The sequence below is a fragment of the Hippopotamus amphibius genome, chromosome 7 (genome assembly GCF_030028045.1).
Source record: "Hippopotamus amphibius kiboko isolate mHipAmp2 chromosome 7, mHipAmp2.hap2, whole genome shotgun sequence".
Taxonomy (NCBI): Eukaryota; Metazoa; Chordata; class Mammalia; order Artiodactyla; family Hippopotamidae; genus Hippopotamus; species Hippopotamus amphibius.
This window is the reverse complement of record NC_080192.1, coordinates 117533293-117554506: the sequence shown is the minus strand read 5'-3', so window position 1 is coordinate 117554506 and position 21214 is coordinate 117533293. Positions and strand designations below refer to the sequence as shown.

The 21214-nt window shown below is 39.8% G+C and overlaps 1 protein-coding gene across 2 annotated transcripts in view; it reads right to left on the bottom strand.

Moving 5' to 3' along the window:
- CDKL4 (cyclin dependent kinase like 4) overlaps positions 1–21214 on the bottom strand; it is a 46542-nt gene continuing 25328 nt past the window's right edge. Inside the window, exons 4-10 of one of the 2 annotated variants that reach the window (XM_057742136.1) lie at positions 16231–16303; positions 9935–10025; positions 8619–8816; positions 7090–7172; positions 5203–5259; positions 2847–2981; positions 1–498 (exon numbers count right to left, since the gene is read on the bottom strand). In XM_057742136.1, coding sequence (XP_057598119.1) covers positions 397–498; positions 2847–2981; positions 5203–5259; positions 7090–7172; positions 8619–8816; positions 9935–10025; positions 16231–16303 — 739 coding nt within the window. In that variant the 3' untranslated portion in view covers positions 1–396. The remainder of the gene's footprint in view (positions 499–2846; positions 2982–5202; positions 5260–7089; positions 7173–8618; positions 8817–9934; positions 10026–16230; positions 16304–21214) is intronic. The other variant, XM_057742137.1, reaches the window with a different exon arrangement.

Genomic DNA, 21214 nt, shown 5'->3' with positions numbered 1-21214 from the left:
TTACACAAACAACAGCTAGGCGAGCTATTTGGTATTGCTCTAAGACATTATGTGGTCAACTGAAGCAAGACGATACATATAAATCTTTTCCCCAAATCAAAGTATAAGCTCACAAATTCTCAATACACATTGCTCCAAGAGGGGCTGCTCTGATGAAATTGAAAATGCCTCCTCCATATGCGCAGTTTCAAACTTCATAACATTTAGAGAAAATGCGCTAAAAGATAAAGTTGGCATGTAAAAAGCACGGGCAGAGGAATCAGCGATGATCAGAGCAAAACAATTCTAGAAAGCATCTTAATTTTCATGTGGCTCATTTGCATTTGAAACACTGAGAATCCCTATCTCTCTGGTACAAAAATGTGTACATATTCAATTACTTTCCACTTGAAAGAACTAAATGTTTGGAAGATGATCAAATTTTAACTGGAGGACTTGTTTTCTTCCATCAGGTGTGGGGGAGATGTGGCTTCCTGGTATGAGAGGCAACAGTTGATTCTAATAGCAGAACAAGACAAAAATAAGAAAGTAAATTGAAAATAGTTCCTATTGGTACAGTTTGATTTAAAGGTGGTGAAACAAAAGGGATACATGTGGTGCAAAGATGTCAAAAGACATCAATTTAAAAAACTGAACAGGGTTAATTTTCCAAAAATTGTGATTCTCTGATACTTGAAAATTAGTTTCTATTATTTATTCTAGGATTCTCAGAGATATACTATGATCAAAAAACTCATTTCTGAGTATCTAGTTAGGGTTTAAAAGATAGATGCCCACCAGCTATTAAACAATAATTCCAAGAGTCTACATTCTACCCATCTCAAATTTTTAATTTTGGATATTAATTGTAAGATATTGGCAGAACAGCAAAGATATAAAACCTCTTTACTATCAACTTTAAACAAGGTTTATTCACTTTGGTGTACCTCAAAAGCTGGTACAAGAGTGTAAAACAATTATTTTCCAATAAAGAGCTTAAAAAAAAAAAGTAAAAGTGGGCAGGAAAAAACAAAACAAAACAAAAGGTTTAGTCTTAAGGAAATTGTTGATTATCCACTCAGAGATACAGAAACTAAGATCTAGGTAGAAATTTGAACTTACAAAGTGAAACCACCCTACATGAAAAGATCTTTCTGAATTTTTAGTTTATTTTCTGATATGGTAAAATGTCTAGGAAAGAAGTGTGTACTCAGAAAGAAAATCAGAACTTGAAAGACATTCCTGTCTTTCTCTTGGCCTTGCTTTCTAGGGACTTCTCCTGGTGGAGGGAGATGGGTAGGCATGGTCTAGTGGTGGGGGCTCTAGTGGGGCTACCCCGTAGAGATGGACAGGATGCAGATGGCTAAGCACAGAGAACATGACATCATCTTTGTAAATGAGATTCTCTAGATGCATGCTGCTCTTGGTATTTCTTTTCCTTCTGTTGTCCTGGGTCTTTGGGAAGGCCTTCTGTAAAGTCCCTGATCTGTATCAGCTGGGCTACAAAGTATTAAAGAAAGGGTTGCACAGCTGTGAACTGGAGCCTTAAAGGGAGAGCAGTATCCCACTCACCTGGAGGCAAGCGTGGTGGAAAGTGGAAGAGGTACCAAGAGACAGGACGTAGCAGTGCCGCCATCCACCCTCCCAGGACAAAGGTGGGCAAGCTGGTGAGATGTTCTTGACGGGACAGTGTTTTTACACACAATTCACACTATATTTCAAATTGCTGCCTCAGACTTATTTGAACAAACCCTAATTTTTTGTTTTTTAAGTAAACTGTATTTGGGCTTGACTTGCAAACACTTAACTTGAACAGTTAAAGGCAAAATGACCTATGTAATAAAAATTTGGATTTTTATTTTGAATAAAGATTTTGCATACACAGATGTTATCTTAACATTTCACCTTATTGATTGGTTTGATCTTTCTCTCCCAACAAACTTCTATCTTAATTATTCAAAGAGACCACTTTGTTCCTTTATGGTAAAGATGCTAATGCGAAGATAAATGAACAAAAAAGTAGATCAGAGGTGGAGGCTTAAGCAAACGTAAAACGCGACGATTGTCAGTCTCTGAAAAATGGAAAATCACCATCCTGGCTTATTAATAAGCAATGTTCACCTACTTATTTACTTGGACAATATTTACTAAGTACCTTCGATGAGACAGATACTGTTTTAGGTGCTGGGGATACAGATAAGGGGGAAAAGCATCCAAACCCAAAGAAACCTGCTTCCATGGAGTTTATGTTTTAACTTCAAAGTTTTCTGAAAGCAAGTAAATGTTAGCTGCCTAATAAGCTACGGAATCAATGTGCATCTTTATATGTACCATTATTATTCAACAATATTGGCACATTTTAGGACAGGATTTGGTTCTCAGATATCTGAGTTTCATCTCTTTGTATCCGTCCAGTTTGTCCTTGCCTTCTAAAAAAAGCCTAGGAAAGGCAGACTAAGGTGTCTGCCATGGGTGAAAACATAGAAGAGTCAAGTTTCCTTTATTGTGCATCTGGAGGCTACAGAAGGTACTGGGATTCTTCCATAATGCCGGTCAAACTCAGTTCTGCTGTAATCAGGGCTTAGTTGTGTTTTGGGTACATGACCAGGCAGGGGAGATATCGAATCAGTGTAACAAAAGAATTGCGCAATAAGTTAAGTGTATTTGGAATAAGATTTTGCGACAATCTGGATATTTTCAAAGTTTTATGGTTTTATTACATCAATCACCAATATTTATTAGACAAGTGAATACAACTAAACCGGTGCAAAGAAAAGATCTTGGTGCCCGCCTGGTCTCACTTTGAAAGGCAGAGAAGGAAAATAAAGAATTATTTTTATAGCACTTTAACTTTTGAATGGAGGTACCTGCTGACGTCTTCTGTTTCTTCCTTCATTACGTGCTTTTCTTTTAATTTGGTCCTCTCGAAAAGAGTCAAAGTAGGGGCTCTCCAGGAGTTCGGCACAGGTTAATCTGTCATCTGGATTCATCCTCAGACAGTCCTGTGGAAGACGGGAAGAGCAAAGAAGATATAGAAAGAGGAGCCTGTTTTGTTACTGTGCCCTAAAACTCAGAATAATAACTTGGTAGAGCAAATGCGAGTTTAGAAAATCTTCAAGTTTATATATTATTCAGTACTTGGAACTTGTTAATAACTAGAATTGCTCTTCTTTGGCCATTTCAAAGTCTTTTGATGGTAGATTTGATGAACATTCAATGTCTTGCAGGGGGTAAATGTAGGTCAGGTGTGTTTCACCAGTGATATCTCTTTATCACTTGTCAAAGCAAATAGTTGGTAGGACCCCACAAAATGTGGTCCCGAGGCCAACTACATCAGCATCACCTGGGAACCAGCTAGAAATACAAATTGTTTGGTCCAACCCCAGACCTAGTGAATCAAAAGCACTGGGGGTGGGACCCAGCAATCTGTGTTTAACAAGCCTTCTGGGTGGATCTAATACCTGCTCAAGTATGAGAAGCCACCTGAGAATGGATTGGGCTTGGAGGGCTTGACATACCCTCCACCAACCCCTCAGCGGTTTTGCTAAATTGCAGGTGGGTCAAAACAATCTTTCCAGAACAAGGTCAGAGAATTAGACTTCCAGGACAGGGTCTGCAGAGCGCTGGGTTAGGGCAGGTCAGAGCAGTGAGACAGGTGGAAGGCAGGTGAGGTCCAGTGGAGCAGCCTGAGAGCTCAGAGATGTCTCTGAGTCTCAGGAGGACTCAGACTGCAGGAATCTAGCACCCCGGATAGCACCTGGGCAGTGACTGGCACTAGCACAAAGGCTGGTCTACTCTAGGTCATCCAGATGGCTCTACTTTCTGGATCAGAAGAGTTTCAAACTGGGCTGCTTATAATCACCTAGGGGAAGGCTTTAAAGATACAAATTCCAAGGTCCTATTCATAGAGATTCTGCTTCTGTAAATTTGAAGTTATTTACTGGAATGTGTATTTTTAAAAAGCTCATTCTGATGAGTAGTCGTTCTGATGAGTGGTATGGAAGCCACTGCTATAAATATAACTTAATTGGTTGTTAAAGATAGATACTCATACTAGTGTCTCCATCCCTATCCCTCTAAAGGCTTTCAGCATCTTCATTGAAAGGAAGAGTCACACTTTCTAGCATGGCCTCAGTTGGTCAAGCATGAATAGCAGACTGGTCACGGATGAGTTTCTTCTGCTTTTTATTAGAATTTGCTCTTTGTTTGACTACCTCTTTTGGCCCTGGTACAGGGGCTGTATTTGGTGTCTGCATGGTTCTGATTTTGCCTGATCTTCTACTGATTTTTTTAAAAAGCAATTTAAAATTTTAGTTAACCCAGTGTATCTAAAATGTTATCAGTTCAACATGTAATATTTTAAAAATTATTAATGAAATATTTTTTATTCTTTTTTAAAGTAATTTTCATAGAAATATAGTACATCTCAATTCTAATCAGCCATATTTCAAGTGCTCAATAGTTACATGTAGCTAGTGGCTACTATATTGGAAAGCACAGTTCTTGATCTTCAAACTAAAGAAGGAGTACATTCATCTCCATAAATTTCCATAGTCTGAATATACTGACTTAGTCAAATTTCCTAATGAATGCAAAAGAAGTATGATGTTCATCACGGCAGACCTTAATTATACTCTTTCATCTCCTACTAATTTTATTTTTATTTTTAAAAATTTTTTTATTATTTTTTTTTATAAATATATTTATTTATTTATTTATTTATTTATTGGCTGCATTGGGTCTTCGTTGCTGCACACGGGCTTTCTCTAGTTGCTGCGAGTGGGGGCTACTCTTCATTGTGGTGCGCAGGCTCCTCATTGCAGTGGCTTCTCTTGTTGCGGAGCACAGGCTCTAGGCACATGGGCTTCAATGGTTGTGGCACATGGGCTCAATAGTTGTGGTGCATGGGCTTTGGTGCTCCACGGCATGTGGGAATCTTTCCAGAGCAGGGCTAGAACCCTTGTCCCCTTCATTGGCAGGTGGATTCTTAACCACTGCACCACCTAGGAAGTCCCTCCTACTAATTTTAATGGATATGTTAGAAAGATTACCGTTTAAACCATGGATGTTCCTTTAACTGTAATTAGTTTACAGTTTCCTAACTGTTTCAATGACTACATTTTACCTTGGCATTATGTGCCCGACTGTCCACCCCTCCCAGAGTTACCAGCTTCAATCATTATGATTTGCAGTCAATAATGGTTATAATTGAGTCTTAGGTACCTTCATGAAATTCAAAGCCACAGGATGAACATCTGAGAACTTTTCTTCAAGGGTTTCCTAAAAAACAGAGTAAAGCATTTCAATGTTAACAACAAAATAATGGATATTTTATTTTTTTTATTTTTTAAATATTTACTTATTGGCTGTATTGGGTCTTTGTTGCTACATGCGGGCTTTCTCTAGTTGCGGTGAGCTGGGGCTACTCTTTGTTGAGCTGCGCGGGTTACTCATTGCTGTGGCTTCTCTTGTTGCGAAGCACAGGCTCTAGGCACATGGGCTTCAGGCTCTAGGCACGTGGCTCACGGGCTTAGTTGGCTCATGGACTTAGTTGTTCCGTGGCATGTGGGATCTTCCTGGCCCAGGGATCAAACTCGTGTTCCCTGCATTGGCAGGCAGATTCTTAACCACTGCACCACCAGGGAAGTGCCTGAATATTTTGAATATATTAGCATTAAGAATACTTTGGAGAAAGACCCCCTCGTAGGTTAGATAATTCCTTTAAAAATTTTTTTAAACTCGTTTTTTGCGTACTTTTACTCTACACTATAGTGTAATGGGAAAAATTGAAGATTTTTCTTAATTTCCCAGTGTCTTGCAATTGGTGTTTGGTAAATGCTCGTTCTAAACGTCCCCTTCTGAAATCATACAACAGTACCATAATATCTACTTATAGGGATGCCTGATCTACTTACAGGGATGCTTTGAGCATTAAGGAAAATACACTGAGCTGCATGATTAAGAGCACTACACAAAGCAATAGAATGATAAACACAAAATTCAGAATAGTAAGGGGGAAGAGAATGGGACTGAGGAAGAGTACATGGGGAGGGGGAAGCTTCAAAGTTACTGGCAATATTCTCCTTCCTTAACTAAGCAGCAGGTACATGTGAATTTGTTATATTTTAGTTTTTAAATCAAACCTGTTACATAAATATTCTTTTGTAATTTAACCTCTAGACTTGTAATTCAACTTTTAACCTTTTATTATATTTGTTAAGAGCCTTAACAAATATAATAAAAAAGAAATCCAGTACATAAATCAAGGTATCATATGAAATAAATTTAAGATGGACAGGGTATTTAGAGAAGTTGGGACCACCGGAACCTGGTATTGCACAGGTACCATAAATCCTGACCTGGCTTCACAGACTCTCCCTACCTCCGCACCACTCAGTCTCCAACACAGCTGGAGCGTGGCACGTGCCTCCCCCGACAGTCCTCTCATTCTATAGGCAGGATCTAGACCGTATGGAGTTTTAAGGATCAGAGCCCAAACTTAGGTAACGCAGACAGAAAATCAATGACTACAGAGAGTAAGAGGGTCAAGTCATCATTGGTAGATTCCCAAAGAAAGGCAAAGACCACAGGAAGAGTGTAGAGGTGATCACTGTGATTTGCAGTTATGATTCGAATACAATGAGGAGCATTTTGTAGAATGACCTTCCATGTGAAATTATATGTTGTAAAGAAATAGTTTTTATTGATTTGAAGTTTGTTTCAGAAGCTGAAAAAAAATGGAGAATGCATTTTTTTTTTTCAAAATAAAGACAACTACGGTAAGTACTCTTTATGAGAAAATAATTATTTCATAATTATTTCAGGGAAAGGTACCTGAGTGTTTTAATTAAAAGGATTACGGTATTTATGAAGGAACTAAGTATGCTTTTACTTCAGATTTAAAATTAAGTTAATCTTTGAATAGATAGGGCAAGTAGATTTTTTAAGCATTCTCTTGGTTCATTTTAGGTAGTTTTTACGTAATTTCTTTGACCTGTGCCAGTGTGTTGTACGGAAAACAGGAGCCCAAAGCACAAACACTAAAGAAGAAACAACAATCCCTTTAAAGAAAATAGCAACACAACGCAACACGCAAATCGAGCAATTTACCATGTCCTCTGGTTCAGGAATACTGATGCCATGGAAAAATTGGTTACTTTTAAAGATAGATTGATGTCTTGAGATTAGTTTTCCTGTAAAATACAAACCACATAACTCATGATAAATTTAGTAAAAATAAAATAATGCTTAAACTGTTAACTTCCGAGGTCCAGATGTGAAAGAAATACTGAGCCGGATCATCCCCTCCTGATTTGGGAGGAATGGGTCACTGCAAAAACATACCTTCTCAGGGAGGGTCAGTGCTCCCAAGGAGCTCTCTTTGCTGCGTGTGGCTTGGTTTGCCACTCAGCCGCCACCAAGAGAGGAGGTGAGCAAGCGGTGTTGGAGGGCTGGACACATATGCTCTCATTTAATCTCACAGCCCTCTCACAATCGTTGCTGTCTTTCATTTCTACTGTCCCAGTGACAGAATGAGCCTCAGAGGTTTGATAACCTGTCTAAAGTCACACAGTTATTAGGTGACAGACCCAGGATTCAAACTCAGGTCTGTCTGACAGCTGCCTAATGTAAACTTCTACCAGCCTTGGAGGAAATCAATTAAAGAGTATAAGCTTAAGGTGTGGCCTGTCGTGATCCTCCACCTCCCCCACATTTTCCATGCTGTGGGACTGCGCAGAAGGATGTGTTGGAACCAGACAGAAAACTGCAGCAGATCAGACAGCAGCAGTTCCCCTGCCCAGCAGCCATGCTGCCAGGGAGCCTATGGGGAGGGATTAATAACAGCCGTCTTGTGTGTAGCTGATCACTCTGCATGCACGCTGCTGGTGGAAAGCTGCAGCTAATCTTTTGGGTTATGTTCTCTTCCAACCAGGTGGAAGTAGACAAGTGCCGAGGATGCTGACACGTGACGGAAGCTCATGAGAGAGAGCATTTGAGTCCATTCTTATTCTGCGCTTAGCTAGTTGTATGGAAACTCCCAGAGCCTCAGTTTCTTCATTTGTAATAACAGGCACAATGAAAGATGTTATAATGTCCTTCAGGGGTTTTTCTTAAGACTGAAAGAGATGGTGTGTGTGAAAGTCATTTGTAAATTCTTAAGTATAAAGGAGCAGATTCGAGGAGTTGCAACAGAGGCTGTACAGCCTACAAAACCTAAAATGTTTACCATTTGGCCCTTTATAGAAAAAGTTTGCTGATCCCTGCACTAAGGGAAAAGGGGGAAATCCTCTTTTACGGTGGACAGAAACTGCATTTGATGAAATATCTTTAGTGTAAGCTCTATGCAGCTGACTCATACCCTCAGTCCTATCTTGGCCTGATAAGGAAAGCAAATGTATAGTTTATTCCACGGCTAATTGACTTGACTTGACTTGGAAAGCCATCTGAAAGCTCCTCACTGACAGGAGTTATTGCTCTACACGTTGAGAAAAGGGTCGGGCTTTGGCTACAGCCCAGAACAGCCATCCTGAGTAGCACTTTGGAGACAAAAGAAAGCCCTTGTTTGTTATTCATTACAATGACATGCTACTACCATGACAATTTAGCAACTCTTTGGAGCCATAAAATGGAACTTATACCCAGTGTTCTGATTATCAGATAAAGTTGGTCCACATCTGATTTTCCAGGCCAGAGTGGCTGGCCGGTCAGGAGTTCTGCAAAAACGCAACCGGTGGCCCATACGTCGACTGAAGAACCATATTGGGTGTCTCCCACAAGAAGTTCAGGAGCTCGGTACCATCTCGTAGCGACATAATCAGTGTAGGCATCTCCTGGAACTGCAAATGCATCCGTCAGATCAGGTGGGTCACATTCTCCCAAGAGAGGAACTACTCCCAAGGGCAGGTCAGGCATTCAGATCAGCCTCAGTAATTCTCAGAAGCCACGATACTCCTAACAGTTCATGCAGCAAGGCACTAATTCAGTAAACAGTTACACTGTGCACTTAGTAAATTCACCTTCCATACCATATATAATAGATAAGCAACAAGAAAACACTGTATAGTACAGGGAGTTATATCCATTACCTTGTAATAACCTATAATGGAATATAATCCATAAAAATACTGAATCACTATACTGTATACCTGAAACAAACATAATGTTGTAAATCAACTATTCTTCAATTAAAAAAAAATTCAACTTCCAAAGGTACCTTAGCTGGTTCACATCTACAGAATCCTAAATAGAGAGGGCTGGGGTGAGGGGGTAGTGAGAATTTCTGTAGTGTAAGTTCAAGTATAAGCCAGCTTCCCAGTGCATTGTCAAATCACCTGCGTCTGGGTCCTTTCGGGATACTGATTACGTGCACCCCCACCCGCAATGTGTCTGTTGTTAATGCATGTTTTTACCTGCTGCACAGTTCCAGATTCAAGGAGATATCATTATTTGTCCCCCTTTCCCTTTGGTTCTTCCCTCTCTGGGAGGACTTTTTTTTCTCAGCACTGTCTCTGAATCCTCTCCGTAACTTTCAGTTTACTTTCCTAGTCTCATTAGCTCCATGAAGTTCTTCCCAACCACTCTAGACCCACATTATCATCTCCCTCCAGGGAACCATCTGCCCCTTCACTTTAGTACTTTATTGCCAATCATCTTGTATCATTCTTTTGATTCTTTCTCTTTGGATTATAAGTGCATGAAGACCTGAAATGCATCTTGTAATTCTCTTCCTTTCCTATGGGGCAAAGCACATAAATGTGACATCCAATAAATTGTAGTTGATTGGATGGAATTGAAGTGAGAACTAATGTACTGACTAAAAGGTTAAAGTGAAATTTCCCTTTTGAATGATAACAATATAACAATTAGCATACATTCAATACCTAAAGTAATAATTTAAACTATATCATTTCAAAGTCATCTGAGTTGGATAAGTTAGTAAAAAATTGTTACTTACTCAGAATTCGTGCAAACCCAAAGTCACAGATCTTGATTATTCCTTGCTTAGTTATTAGAATATTTTCAGGTTTTACATCTCTATGAATACACTGTAAGAAAATATTTAAATATTTCCCTGAGTCATCAATACAACAAAGCATAATGAACATTAACTATTAGTTTAAATGATAAACATAGCCTGTGAGATAAACACAAATATGGTTTTCCTTCATTTTTCTAAAAACTTAAATTGACATTTTTTTCACTTGTAAATCTTATATCAGAAGAAAAAATGTTGCTATACTAGGGAAGAAATTAAAATAATTATTGGATAGGAAAACTGAAAAATATTCTTGATAAGGGAGTATCATATAATTATTTCTTCCACTTTTTACTGAGCCCTATTTAAACAGTAAGAGGCAAAACCATGAATGAAACAAGGTCCTACTGTATAGCACAGAGAACTATATTTAATATCTTATGATAAACCATAATGGGAAAGAAAATAAAAAAAGAATGTAGGGCTTCCCTGGTGGCACAGGGGACATGGGTTCGATCCCTGGGCTGGGAAGACCCCACATGCCACAGAGCAATTAAGCCCATGCCCCACAACTACTGAGCCTGTGCTCTAGAGCCTGAGAGTCACAACTACTGAGCCCATGTGCCGCAACTACCGAAGCCCAAGAGCCTAGAGCCTGTGCTCCACAACAAGAGAAGCCACCACAATGAGAAACTGGCACACCACAACGAGGAGTAGCCCCCACTTGCCGCAACTAGAGGAAGCCCGGGCACAGCAACAAAGACCCAATGCAGCCAAAAGTAAAATAAATAAAATGTCTTAAAAAATATATGTATATATGTATAACTGAATCACTCTGCTTTATAGCAGTAATTAACACAACACTGTAAATCAACTATACTGCAATTAAAAAAAAACCACAACCTTGAATGAGATAATGCTCAAGAGTGCCTCTAATAAGAACAGCTGCCACCCAAGAATCACAATTCAGGTTGCATAAATATTGCAGATTTGAGAAACTGGAAAAACACTTGAATGACAACAGAGGTAAAATTCATTAGAGCGACCATCTTATCACCCAGTCAGGATGCGTGAAAGGGAGCTCTACAAATTACTATTCGAGGACAACAGACCATAACTGACCTGGGCAAGCTGGGATGTACCATCACCTATTAGCACGAGATACCAAAGATTCGGCCTCAGGGGGTGAGTATCCTCAGCAGTGAGCTAATCTGGAACCATTAACAGCTCTCTTGAGACGTGACCACATGATGCTGTTGGAGTCGCTCCTGGGAGGGCGGGTCATCACTGGGAGGCATTCTCCCCTCAGAGTCCTCTACACGTGGGGACCTTACAACTTGCCGCATCACCCCATGACTCTGAATGAAGCAGATGCTCCTTCCTGGACGCGCGAGGGCTAAGCTGGGGGCATGGATGAAGGTGGGCTGCGTGAGCCCCACTCACTGTTATTCCAGAAATGGCTATTCCATGTTGTGGATGCTCTGGGAGAAAGCAACTCAGGCCCTATTCTTCAGAAGTTTAGCTTTCCAGGTTATCCTCCCTCCAAACAAGCAAACAGATAAAAAACGATGGTGCTCTTTTTTCTACAACTCAGCCCTTGTGCGGAACTCTGGACTTCTCAGAGCACTTCCTCATGAATTAGTTCATCTTTGCAACAATCCTGTGATTACACATGGCTACCGACAGTCTCCGGATTGAGTACCACAATAATCACCTCCTCCTTCCTCACTTTTCTGTTGTGTTGTCAGTCTCTTTAAGTAGTCCTGTCAAACTGACAATTTTGAACTAATTTTTTTTTTTGCTTCTATAATAGCTACCCAGGAAAAGAAAATGTTGAACCCGAAATTCATTTTGGGTCATAAAAATGGCACTGGTACTAGAAGCTTGTTCGTATTTAGTCTCAATTACTGTCAACTGTTTCATAATTTGTACAACCAGCAGTTAGAAGAAAACTTTTAAGGCCTCTTAAAAGTCCTAAGGCCTTAGATATTAAATTTTAAAAATACATTGTTGTAATGTAAACCAGCATAGTTTTCATCCTACCTTTTAAAGTAACACATTTATGAAAACTGGATCAATATTCTGAGTCATACTCACCTATAATAGTGAGTGATTTAATAAGAACAGGTTATATCCCTCAGATGAGTTTGCATCAAAGTCTAAAATTTCTGGACTATGTGTGTCATTACCAAGTAAATTGGCCTATTTATTTATTTTTTAATAAATGTTTATTTATTTGGCTATACCGGGTCTTAGTTGTGGCACAAGGGAGTTTTAATTGCGGGATCTTTAGTTGCAGCATGCAAACTCTTAGTTGCAGCCTGTGGGATCTAGTTCCTTGACCAGAGATCTAATCCAAGTCCCCTGCATTGGGAGCGTGGACCACCAGGGAAGTCCTATTTGCCTATTCAAATATGCAAATCCATGTGAAATTTACAGCTACTTATTTTCCAACCAAAACATACAAAGGCAGGAACTTTCCTGGTGGTCCAGTGGTTAAGACTCCGCACTCCCAATGCAGGGGGCCCAGGTTTGACCTCTGGTCAGGAAACTAAGAGATACCGAGAGCTGCAACTAAGACCTGGTGCAGCCAAATAAATGGATAAATATTAAAAAAAAAAAAATACAAAGGCAAATGAAGTATTGATATCCCAAAGAAACAGAAAATATTATTAGTGTGGATGCAAGTAAGAGAAGCTATAAATAAAGAAGGACAGATGGAGTATTGAAGAAAGAAACAGAGAGTAAAAAAATCACTGGAATAGTAAGAAACAGAGCATGAATGCTTAGACATACAGCATACACTTTCTCCACTGCAAAGCTGCACTCAGCGCAAGCTCTGCAATGCCTCTTGCAATCAGCTTATTTTCCACCAAAGAACAAGAAACTTGCAAGTCAGTGTAACTAAAACATTTTAATAAACTTGGGTTTCATACACAGCTTTTAGCAAACATTGCTTAAATTGGGTTATTGCGGCTGATGTACAATCTCACTGATGTACAATCTCATTTTTACAATCTCACAAGCCAGCAAAAAGAGGTATCCATAGTATTTGAAACCTGACCCTTAATTTTAAGAATCATCTCTGGGGACTTCCCTGGTGGTCCAGTGGTTGAGACTCATGCTTCCAATGCAGGGGGCATGGGTTTTATCCCTGGTCGGGGAAGTTCTGTGTGCCGCAATGTGGCAAAAAAAAAAAAAAAAAAAAAAAGAATCATCTCCGGAAACTTCCTGGTCAGAAGTTGCTTCTTTATATAGCCTGGATGGACATCTGAGAAGACTGTTCTTTGAATCTTATGGATGGATACTCACACAGCAATGATAGAGGAAAGAAACTGCTTCCTTGACAACCAGGACATTGATATCAACAAGAGGATGATGGATGATGGACATTACAGCCAGACACGCTCATATTTTGGAAGTCACTATAATTTTGTCGTTTTGACATGAAGTTCTTTTTCTCTAATCAATACATTAAATATATTAAAATCCATGAGTTCATAATGATGCTAAATGGTCACTTTAGCCATATTATAGGGTAAAAAAAGAACAAAGTGAATAGGTGTTTTTTTTAAGTCCAGTGCTTCTCAAAATCTAATGTGCACAGGAATCACCTGGAGATCTTGTTAAAGGGCAGATTCTGAGTCAGTGGAACTGGAATGGGCCTGAGATTCTGCACTTCTCATGAGCTCTCAGGTGATCTCTATGAACTGCACTTTGAGTAGCAAGGCCTTAATGCCTTACTACTGTCACCTTGCTTTCTCGGTTAGGATCACTGCTCTGGAGATAAAAAGGTAGTCATGGTCACCACAGGTTGAACGCTGTGAGTCTTCAGCAACACCTTTTGGTCAGATTGCCTTTTCTATTCTTTGAGAGTATTATGAGGGTTCCTTTAAAATAAGGAGAGTATAAAGGTTTTAGATGTAGTATTGTAACAGCTTGTATATGATTTAGATTTTTTCCTTTGCGTGCATTTTAGCTAATAGATTTATTTAAAGAAAGATACATGAAGGCTTACCATAGAATATGAAAATGGGATAACCAGAGTTCAGAAGTAATTTCCATGTTGGAGGAAGAAAGTTTGAAAAATTAGCCATTTTTAATAAAGGCCATAGATTATAAATTGGAGGTTTTCAATATTGTAAAGTTAAAGGTACAGAATGTGTTGTTCCAAGCAGAGGAATGGTGACAGTTGTGTTGAGCTACAGTAATGTTTGGCTCCACTGGAAATAGTAAGTCATAATCAGGTACGTAAGTTGACTGATTGATTCCATTCATTCATTCATTCACCCAGTTATTCAATAAACATTTCCTGAGCAACTTTTATATAAAAATATGCATGCTGGGCATTACAGAGATACAGAGATAAATCAGCCACAGACATTACATTCAAGCTTATAATCTAGTACACAGCAACGTGTCTGATTACACAGGGATAATGTACAAACATTTATGGTAAACGGAATTTTTAAAAAATCATTCTAATTACCCATAAGACTAGCAGCAAGCTTAGGTGAACCTGAATGCCCCTCACAGCATGGTGGAAAGCAACAGAGTTACGTGGATTCAATTCAGCATCATCTTTAGTAATCACATGAAAGTACAATTTGCATCATGAAAAACAGGTTTATGTATCTTGTGAACAATATCCCTCTGTACTCTATCAATAGAAAGTAAAAGCTTCTGACTTATCCTAACAAAAAGCAAACCAAAAAACCAAAAAAAAAAAAAAAATCAACAACAACAAAAACAAAACTTCACTGACTTTCTTAAAACTAAAGGAAGCTTTCCCTAAGTACTGAAATTTAGTTCCATGCTCTTGTACTCTTTTTCAGCAATCCTAGACTAGTATGATAGATATTCTGCTGGCATCAAAATTGACCATATGGTAGTCTGTATCCTTGCCTCAACACTGCCTCTGTGTAGGCACCAACTCAAAAGGTCTAGAGTTATTTTTTAAAAACTATCATTATAGCAAAAGCACCCAACGGCCTAATTTAAGAAGCTCCCACTGGCCTAAGATGGGCCAATTTGAACATCAGAGAAAACAATGATTGCAAAGGATCGAAACACATCAAATACATAAAATCCACAAGTTTATAACGATGCCCTACACCTCCCCAAAACCCTTCACTGTTTACTCTTGGAGGTTACTGAGACACGAGCTCAGCACTCTGAGTATTGACAAATAAAGGGAATAATCCCATACTTATCTTCCTGTACAGTAGCTGGAGTCCACAGCAGTAAATTATTCTCCACAGAATTCCAGTTAACAAATGCAGAGGAAATAACCGAATTAGAAAATCACCACCTTTTAACCCTGATGAAATACTGGAGATGGGTAATAATTATCTATGAATGCTAAAACCAAATAAAAGATTGACAGGGAAAGTGCTAATGGAGAGGATGAAATGAACACCTCCTAAATCCCCTGATCTATGTTAAGATGATCAAACGTGGGAAGGACAACCAGACATGATATACGCCTCACGAAGGTGGCTCAATAAGAAGTGTACAGCACTATGTGGGAAGCATTCCTGTCTAAAAAATTGAACCCAAGTACGACCAAGCCTCTGCATATAAACACCAACTTACAGTAAATACAGGTGAAAGAGCAAGTTAAATAACACAGAGGAAGCAATCAGCCAAAATGATTTCTACAAAACAACAGTAGTCAAAGTGTGGTTCTAGGACCAGCAGCTTCAGTATCAACTGGGAAAATCTCAGAAATGCAAGTTCTCAGGTCCTGTCCCAGACCTATGGAATCAGAAACTCCAGGGATGGGCCCAGCAAAATGTGTCTTAACAAGCCCGCCAGGTGATTTTGATGTATGTTCAAGTCTGACACCCATGGCTATAAAAAATTAATGGTGGGGGGATAAAAAGGTAAGGGAAAGGGGACTGTCATAGAATAAAAGACTTGAGACATTAAAAAAAAAATCAAGTGCCATGGACGGTTACACTACTGATATCCTGAAAACTTATTTTAATCCAATTTAAAAATAATTATAGGAATCATTAGTACTGTGGCAAAAGGAGACAATAAGTTTATACAAACTTTTAACTCAAAGAATGAGTAATTTGATTCTTACAGAAACTGGAAAGGGGCCATGAATAATGCATTCCTTTCCCTCATATTCTGTAACTTTCTTTTGCTTTGCTCTCCTGGTTCTTATTTTCCCTCCCTCATTAGCTCTGCAAATAGACCCCTGAGCTATTTAGAAGAAAAGAGTCATCATGAAGAAGTTAGCAAACACCTTAGAAAATGTTACTTACATTATGTCTGTGACAGAAATTAAGAGCTTGAAGTGTTTGCCATAACACACTTTTGATCACTCCATCAGCAACTCTGGGGAAAAAAAAATAAGAAAGGAAATGAAAACTCCTAAAATGGGGTTACCGGAGCAGAACTGGGAATAGAAATGGAATGGGCGGGGCTTGTCATGGCCAATGGGTGCCTCGCAAAGGGAGTCCTGGAAATTTTTCTTCTTTTTTAATGTTTTAATGCAAATTGCTTTACTACATTTTCTTTATACTTACATAATTTTCCTTTGTAATTTGAAATTTTTACATCTGTAAAAATGATACATGCTTACCATGAAAATTCAAACTATAGAAAACTAAAGAAATAGAAAGTGTTGACTCAAATCTTGCTAGCTCAAAATAATTGCTGTAATTTACAGTGACTGTCCCTTTAGGAATCTGTTTCTCTCCCTTGCCTGTCTCTCTCTGCATTTACTTTTTAATATTAAATCAATGCATTCATGTGGTTCAATATTTTTAAAGTTAAAAGGATATCCATGAAGAATTTGCTCCCATACCTGCCTAGCCAACTATTTCATCCTCTGCAACTTCCCCTGCCTCTTTCAGAAACATCCTATGCGTTGAGATACTAATATGTATACAATGTGTTTTGGTGGCCAAGGATTTCATTATATGGATGTATCATAATTTACTTAGTCCCCATTGATAAGCAATTAGGCTTAACCCAATTTTCATTTCTAGAAACAATGCTTCAGTGAGTATCTAATCATCCATCTATGGCAGTTGCGCAATTATCTTTTTAAGGTAAGTTCTAGAGGTGGGATTTCTGGGACCTATGGCAGGTATGTGTTACATTTTGATCCTGCAGGTATGAACTTCTGGTAGACCTGAGACCTGGTTTTGCAGGAAAAAAGACATACTTGAAGACTGACCTTCCAAATTCATCCAATTCATGTTGGTGGTAAACACTCAAGCACGTGCAAGGGTTGTTTTACAAGTTACCTGTGCCTGGGAAGCAGGCAGGTACATGGCCAGGCGAGGCCGGGGAGAACAAAGGGCTCATGAGAAGAGAAGGCTGGGAGCTTCCCGCCCCTGCAGATTCCTCACTTTGTGTGGAAAATGTTGTGAAGTATTTTCCATTGGGGAATTGAGGGTCTGGGCAACTTGTATTCCGTCTGGGAATACTTAGACTATTTTGCGTAACCATTTCTGTAAGTTGCAGCAATTACGTTCCCTCTAACTTTTCTGTTGATGTCTCTCCATTGTTCTCATCGCTGTCCCAGGATGACACCTTCACAGCAACGTATGGCCAAGCTACCCTCTCTAAGGAAGCCTGTCCACATGTACACACCCTCCAAACATCTGTGCATTCAAGTCCTTATCTCCTCATTGTCTTGCCAACATTCAGTTTTGCCAGTGTTATGTTTGCCAATCTGTGGTTCAAGTAAAAAGCTATCTTACATTGGTTTTCATTAATTTCATTTCATTATTATTTAATTTTCACATTATTGAATATTAAACTTCTCTCCTTTTGTGTATTTTCTGTTCATGTCCTTTATTGTTTTTTGATTGATTTACTCTTCTTTAAATTGACTTATGAAGACAGTGTATATCGGAGTCTACATAGATGCTGCAAATATTTTTCTCAGTGTGTTGTTTGCTTTCCAACCCTCTTTGTGGAGATGAGGTTGTTGTTGGCATAGTTTCAAAAATCTGAAACACAAGATTTTTTTCACTAAATGTTCTACTGTAAGGATATTTTTATTAAAAAAATGTAAAATTATCTAATATTCCAAACACACCCATCACTCAGTTTTAATATTTTATCATATTTGGACACTTAAACCATGTGTTTAGATCACTTTTTAAAAACTGAACTCATCAGGCAGATGGAGTTGGTCTTGCAGAGCAGAGGGTTGGCCTGTGTGTGACTTAGGTATGGCACTAGTGACAAGACGTGAGGTCTGGGTAAATGCTGAGAAATAGCAACAACTGAATGGAGGTATTTTTCTCAGAGCAGCTTCCCCATCTCTGATCACAATGATGGTGTCAAGCCCTTGACATCAGTGGTCTGAAGGCAGCCCTCTGACTCCAGCTCTTCTCAATCACGTGAAAGCACCTCATTCTCGGTATTAAATCCCTTTCCACTTACAATGTCTAGCTGGTTTTTATTTCCTATGCTGAATCCTGGTATAACTTTAACCTCCCCCTCCTTTACCTAAGAGCCAAACCTGAGACTACATTGTTTATATTTTTTTAATGAGGCAGAAGGAACAGTACAGCCATTTGTGCAGAGTTCAAATCCCAGCTGTGCTGCTTCCTAGTTTTTTAACCTTGGGGAAGTTATTTGTGCCTTCACTTTTCCTCATGAATAAAAATGGAATAATACCTCATAAGTTGACTGAAAAGTCTATCCCCTAAGAGTTTGGGTTTTAACATTTACACAGGTTTAGGATATGAGGGTCTGAGGTCAGATGAGGCCAGTAGATGGGACTGAGACCCAGTCCAAAGATACAAAGAGCCTGAAGAGGATAGGGAGAGGCCCTGAGGTGAGAAAGAGCTGGGAGTGTGGCGGCCAGTGTGGATAAAGGGTGAGTGGAGTTGGGGAAGCCGGCAGGGGCCCGACCACCAAGGGCCTTCTCCATCTGGGTCAGGAATTTGCATTTTACTCTAAGTTCAAAGGGAAGTCACTGAAAGGACTCAAGAAGGCAAGTGACATATATAGAGAATGGATTTCTGGGGGCAGAGTGGATTCAGGGAGGTTAATTAGGAGACTGATTTCATAATCCAGGTGAAATCTAGTGACTTAGATGAGGGTGGTAGCTGTGGAGGGAAGGGAAGTGGATTTCAATTCTGGGAGCAACTGGCAAGCGTAACACATGGCCCTATTCATGTGGAAGCGGAATGCTGGGCGGCTCCATGGACTCCAGGCACGGGATCCAGTCCTGCAACTGGGAAACCAGGTAGGGGCAAGGGTTCAGAGACTGGCAGAACCCTGGTTACCAGTGTTCACAACATGGAGCTGGGCATGAAGCAATGTCCTAAGAAACTCCCCAGCTATTGTTGTGAAAGAGGGGTGTTTAAGGGCACCTCAACAGGAGAAGTCATGGCTTCTGTTCCAAACAGAATCCTTAGTGAGCTCAGATTCTCAGAAGGCAGATTCCATTTTAGGCAAAACAACACTTATACAAAATAACAACTACAAACAAATACCACTATCTTAGGAAGAGATCAAAGGGAATACAGATTCACACAGCACTCATTCCAGAAAGAGAGCATTGCAACATTATTCAGCCACAGTCAGCATTTTTCAAAAGCATTTTGGAGTGAAATAAAACCTTCTGTAGAAACCAACTGATACTCAATAGTTTAAATAGTATACTTTGGGTGAGTGCCCAAACACTGGAATAGTGAAGGCCTGAGAGCAAAACTAGACATTCTGGTTCAAGCCCGAAAGGGTTAATCAGGGTGACAGGGTCAGGAAATTCAGACTGGGTCGCTCTGAGGCTGCTCTCTTAGCCACTCAGGGGAATCCTGGTGCTCACCTCAGAGCTGATTATCTTTGTTTTAGTTTGTTATATAACTTGACATGGAAAACTTGATTTCATTATCAGCACCCAAGATGAATCGAGTCCTTCTCTGTAGACCGTTGTTATCCTAGAATAAAATCCAACCTCTACTGTGGCCTACCAGCCTCTTAATGATTTCACATCTATTAACCTCCCCCTCCCCATCTCCTACCACATTCCCACTGACCTCCACGCAGTTAGCGTCTGCTATTCCCTGAACAGACCTCCAAAGCTTTGTGTTTATCGGCCCTCCTACCCACTTCATCAGGCACTCTCTAATCCCTCAGTGTGCTTCACTATTCTCCAAAGGCTTGTAACTCTGCAAGGGCTTTACCTTTTCCATTATAGGAGCTCTGGAGTCTGGAACAGTAACTGGTACCTAATTGGTCCTCAACTAAGCTTCCTTTACTGGCATTCTCAGAAACTGTCTAAACTAACACCCTGTAATAAATTCCTTTTTTGCTTAAACTAGCTAGAGTGACTTCTGTTTTTGAATCCTGATTAGAATATGACACCAGAAGTGGGTATGGGAAGCAAAGTCAAGGCCTTTGGGAATCTAGGCTTAGTTGGGTCTGAAGGCAGGGGGCTCTAATTACTATTAGAGGCTGGAACACTGGCAAGTAGGCACCTAGTGATGAACCAATTATTTACATAATCACCTGTGGTCATCTGGAAGAAAGTGCATCTTCAGGGCAAGGCTTTGCTGGATTGAATGTGATCGAGCAACATGGGAACGTATGGGAAAGTAACAATAAAAGGAAAGTGGGGTTGGGCTGGCTGTTTCTCACTTCACTAGAAAAATTAAAGAAAAAAAAAAAGGACAGCTTTAGGGCTTTGATATTTTGGTTCAAGACACAGTTAGGAAAGGGGCTTCCTAGGTGGTGCAGTGGTTAAGAATCCACCTGCCAATGCAGGGGACACGGGCTCGATCCCTGCTCCAGGAAGATCCCACATGCCACGGAGCAACTAAGCCCGTGCGTCACAACTATTGAGCCTGTGCTTTAGAGTCCGTGAGCCACAGCTATTGAGCCCATGTGCTGCAACTACTAAAGCCCATGCGCCTAGAGCCCGTGCTCCGCAACAAGAGAAGCCATGGCAATGAGGAGCCTGCGCGCCACAACGAAGAGTAGCCCCCATTCACCGCAACTAAAAGAAAGCCTGCACACAGCAACGAAGACCCAACACAGCCAATAAGATAAATAAATAAATTTATAAAAAAAAAAGACACAGGAAACCAGAAGTTTCATTGGTTGCCCTTATTTCTTATATTTTTAAGACTCACTTCATTGACCATTGGAATTACCCCGAGATGACAGAAAAACTGGACACTGAGAACAATCCTGCAGGGTGCTAAATGACAACACAGGTTGAATTTATGTGAGGTTAATTAACTTCTCAGTTAATTAACTGAGAGAGACACTCCAAAA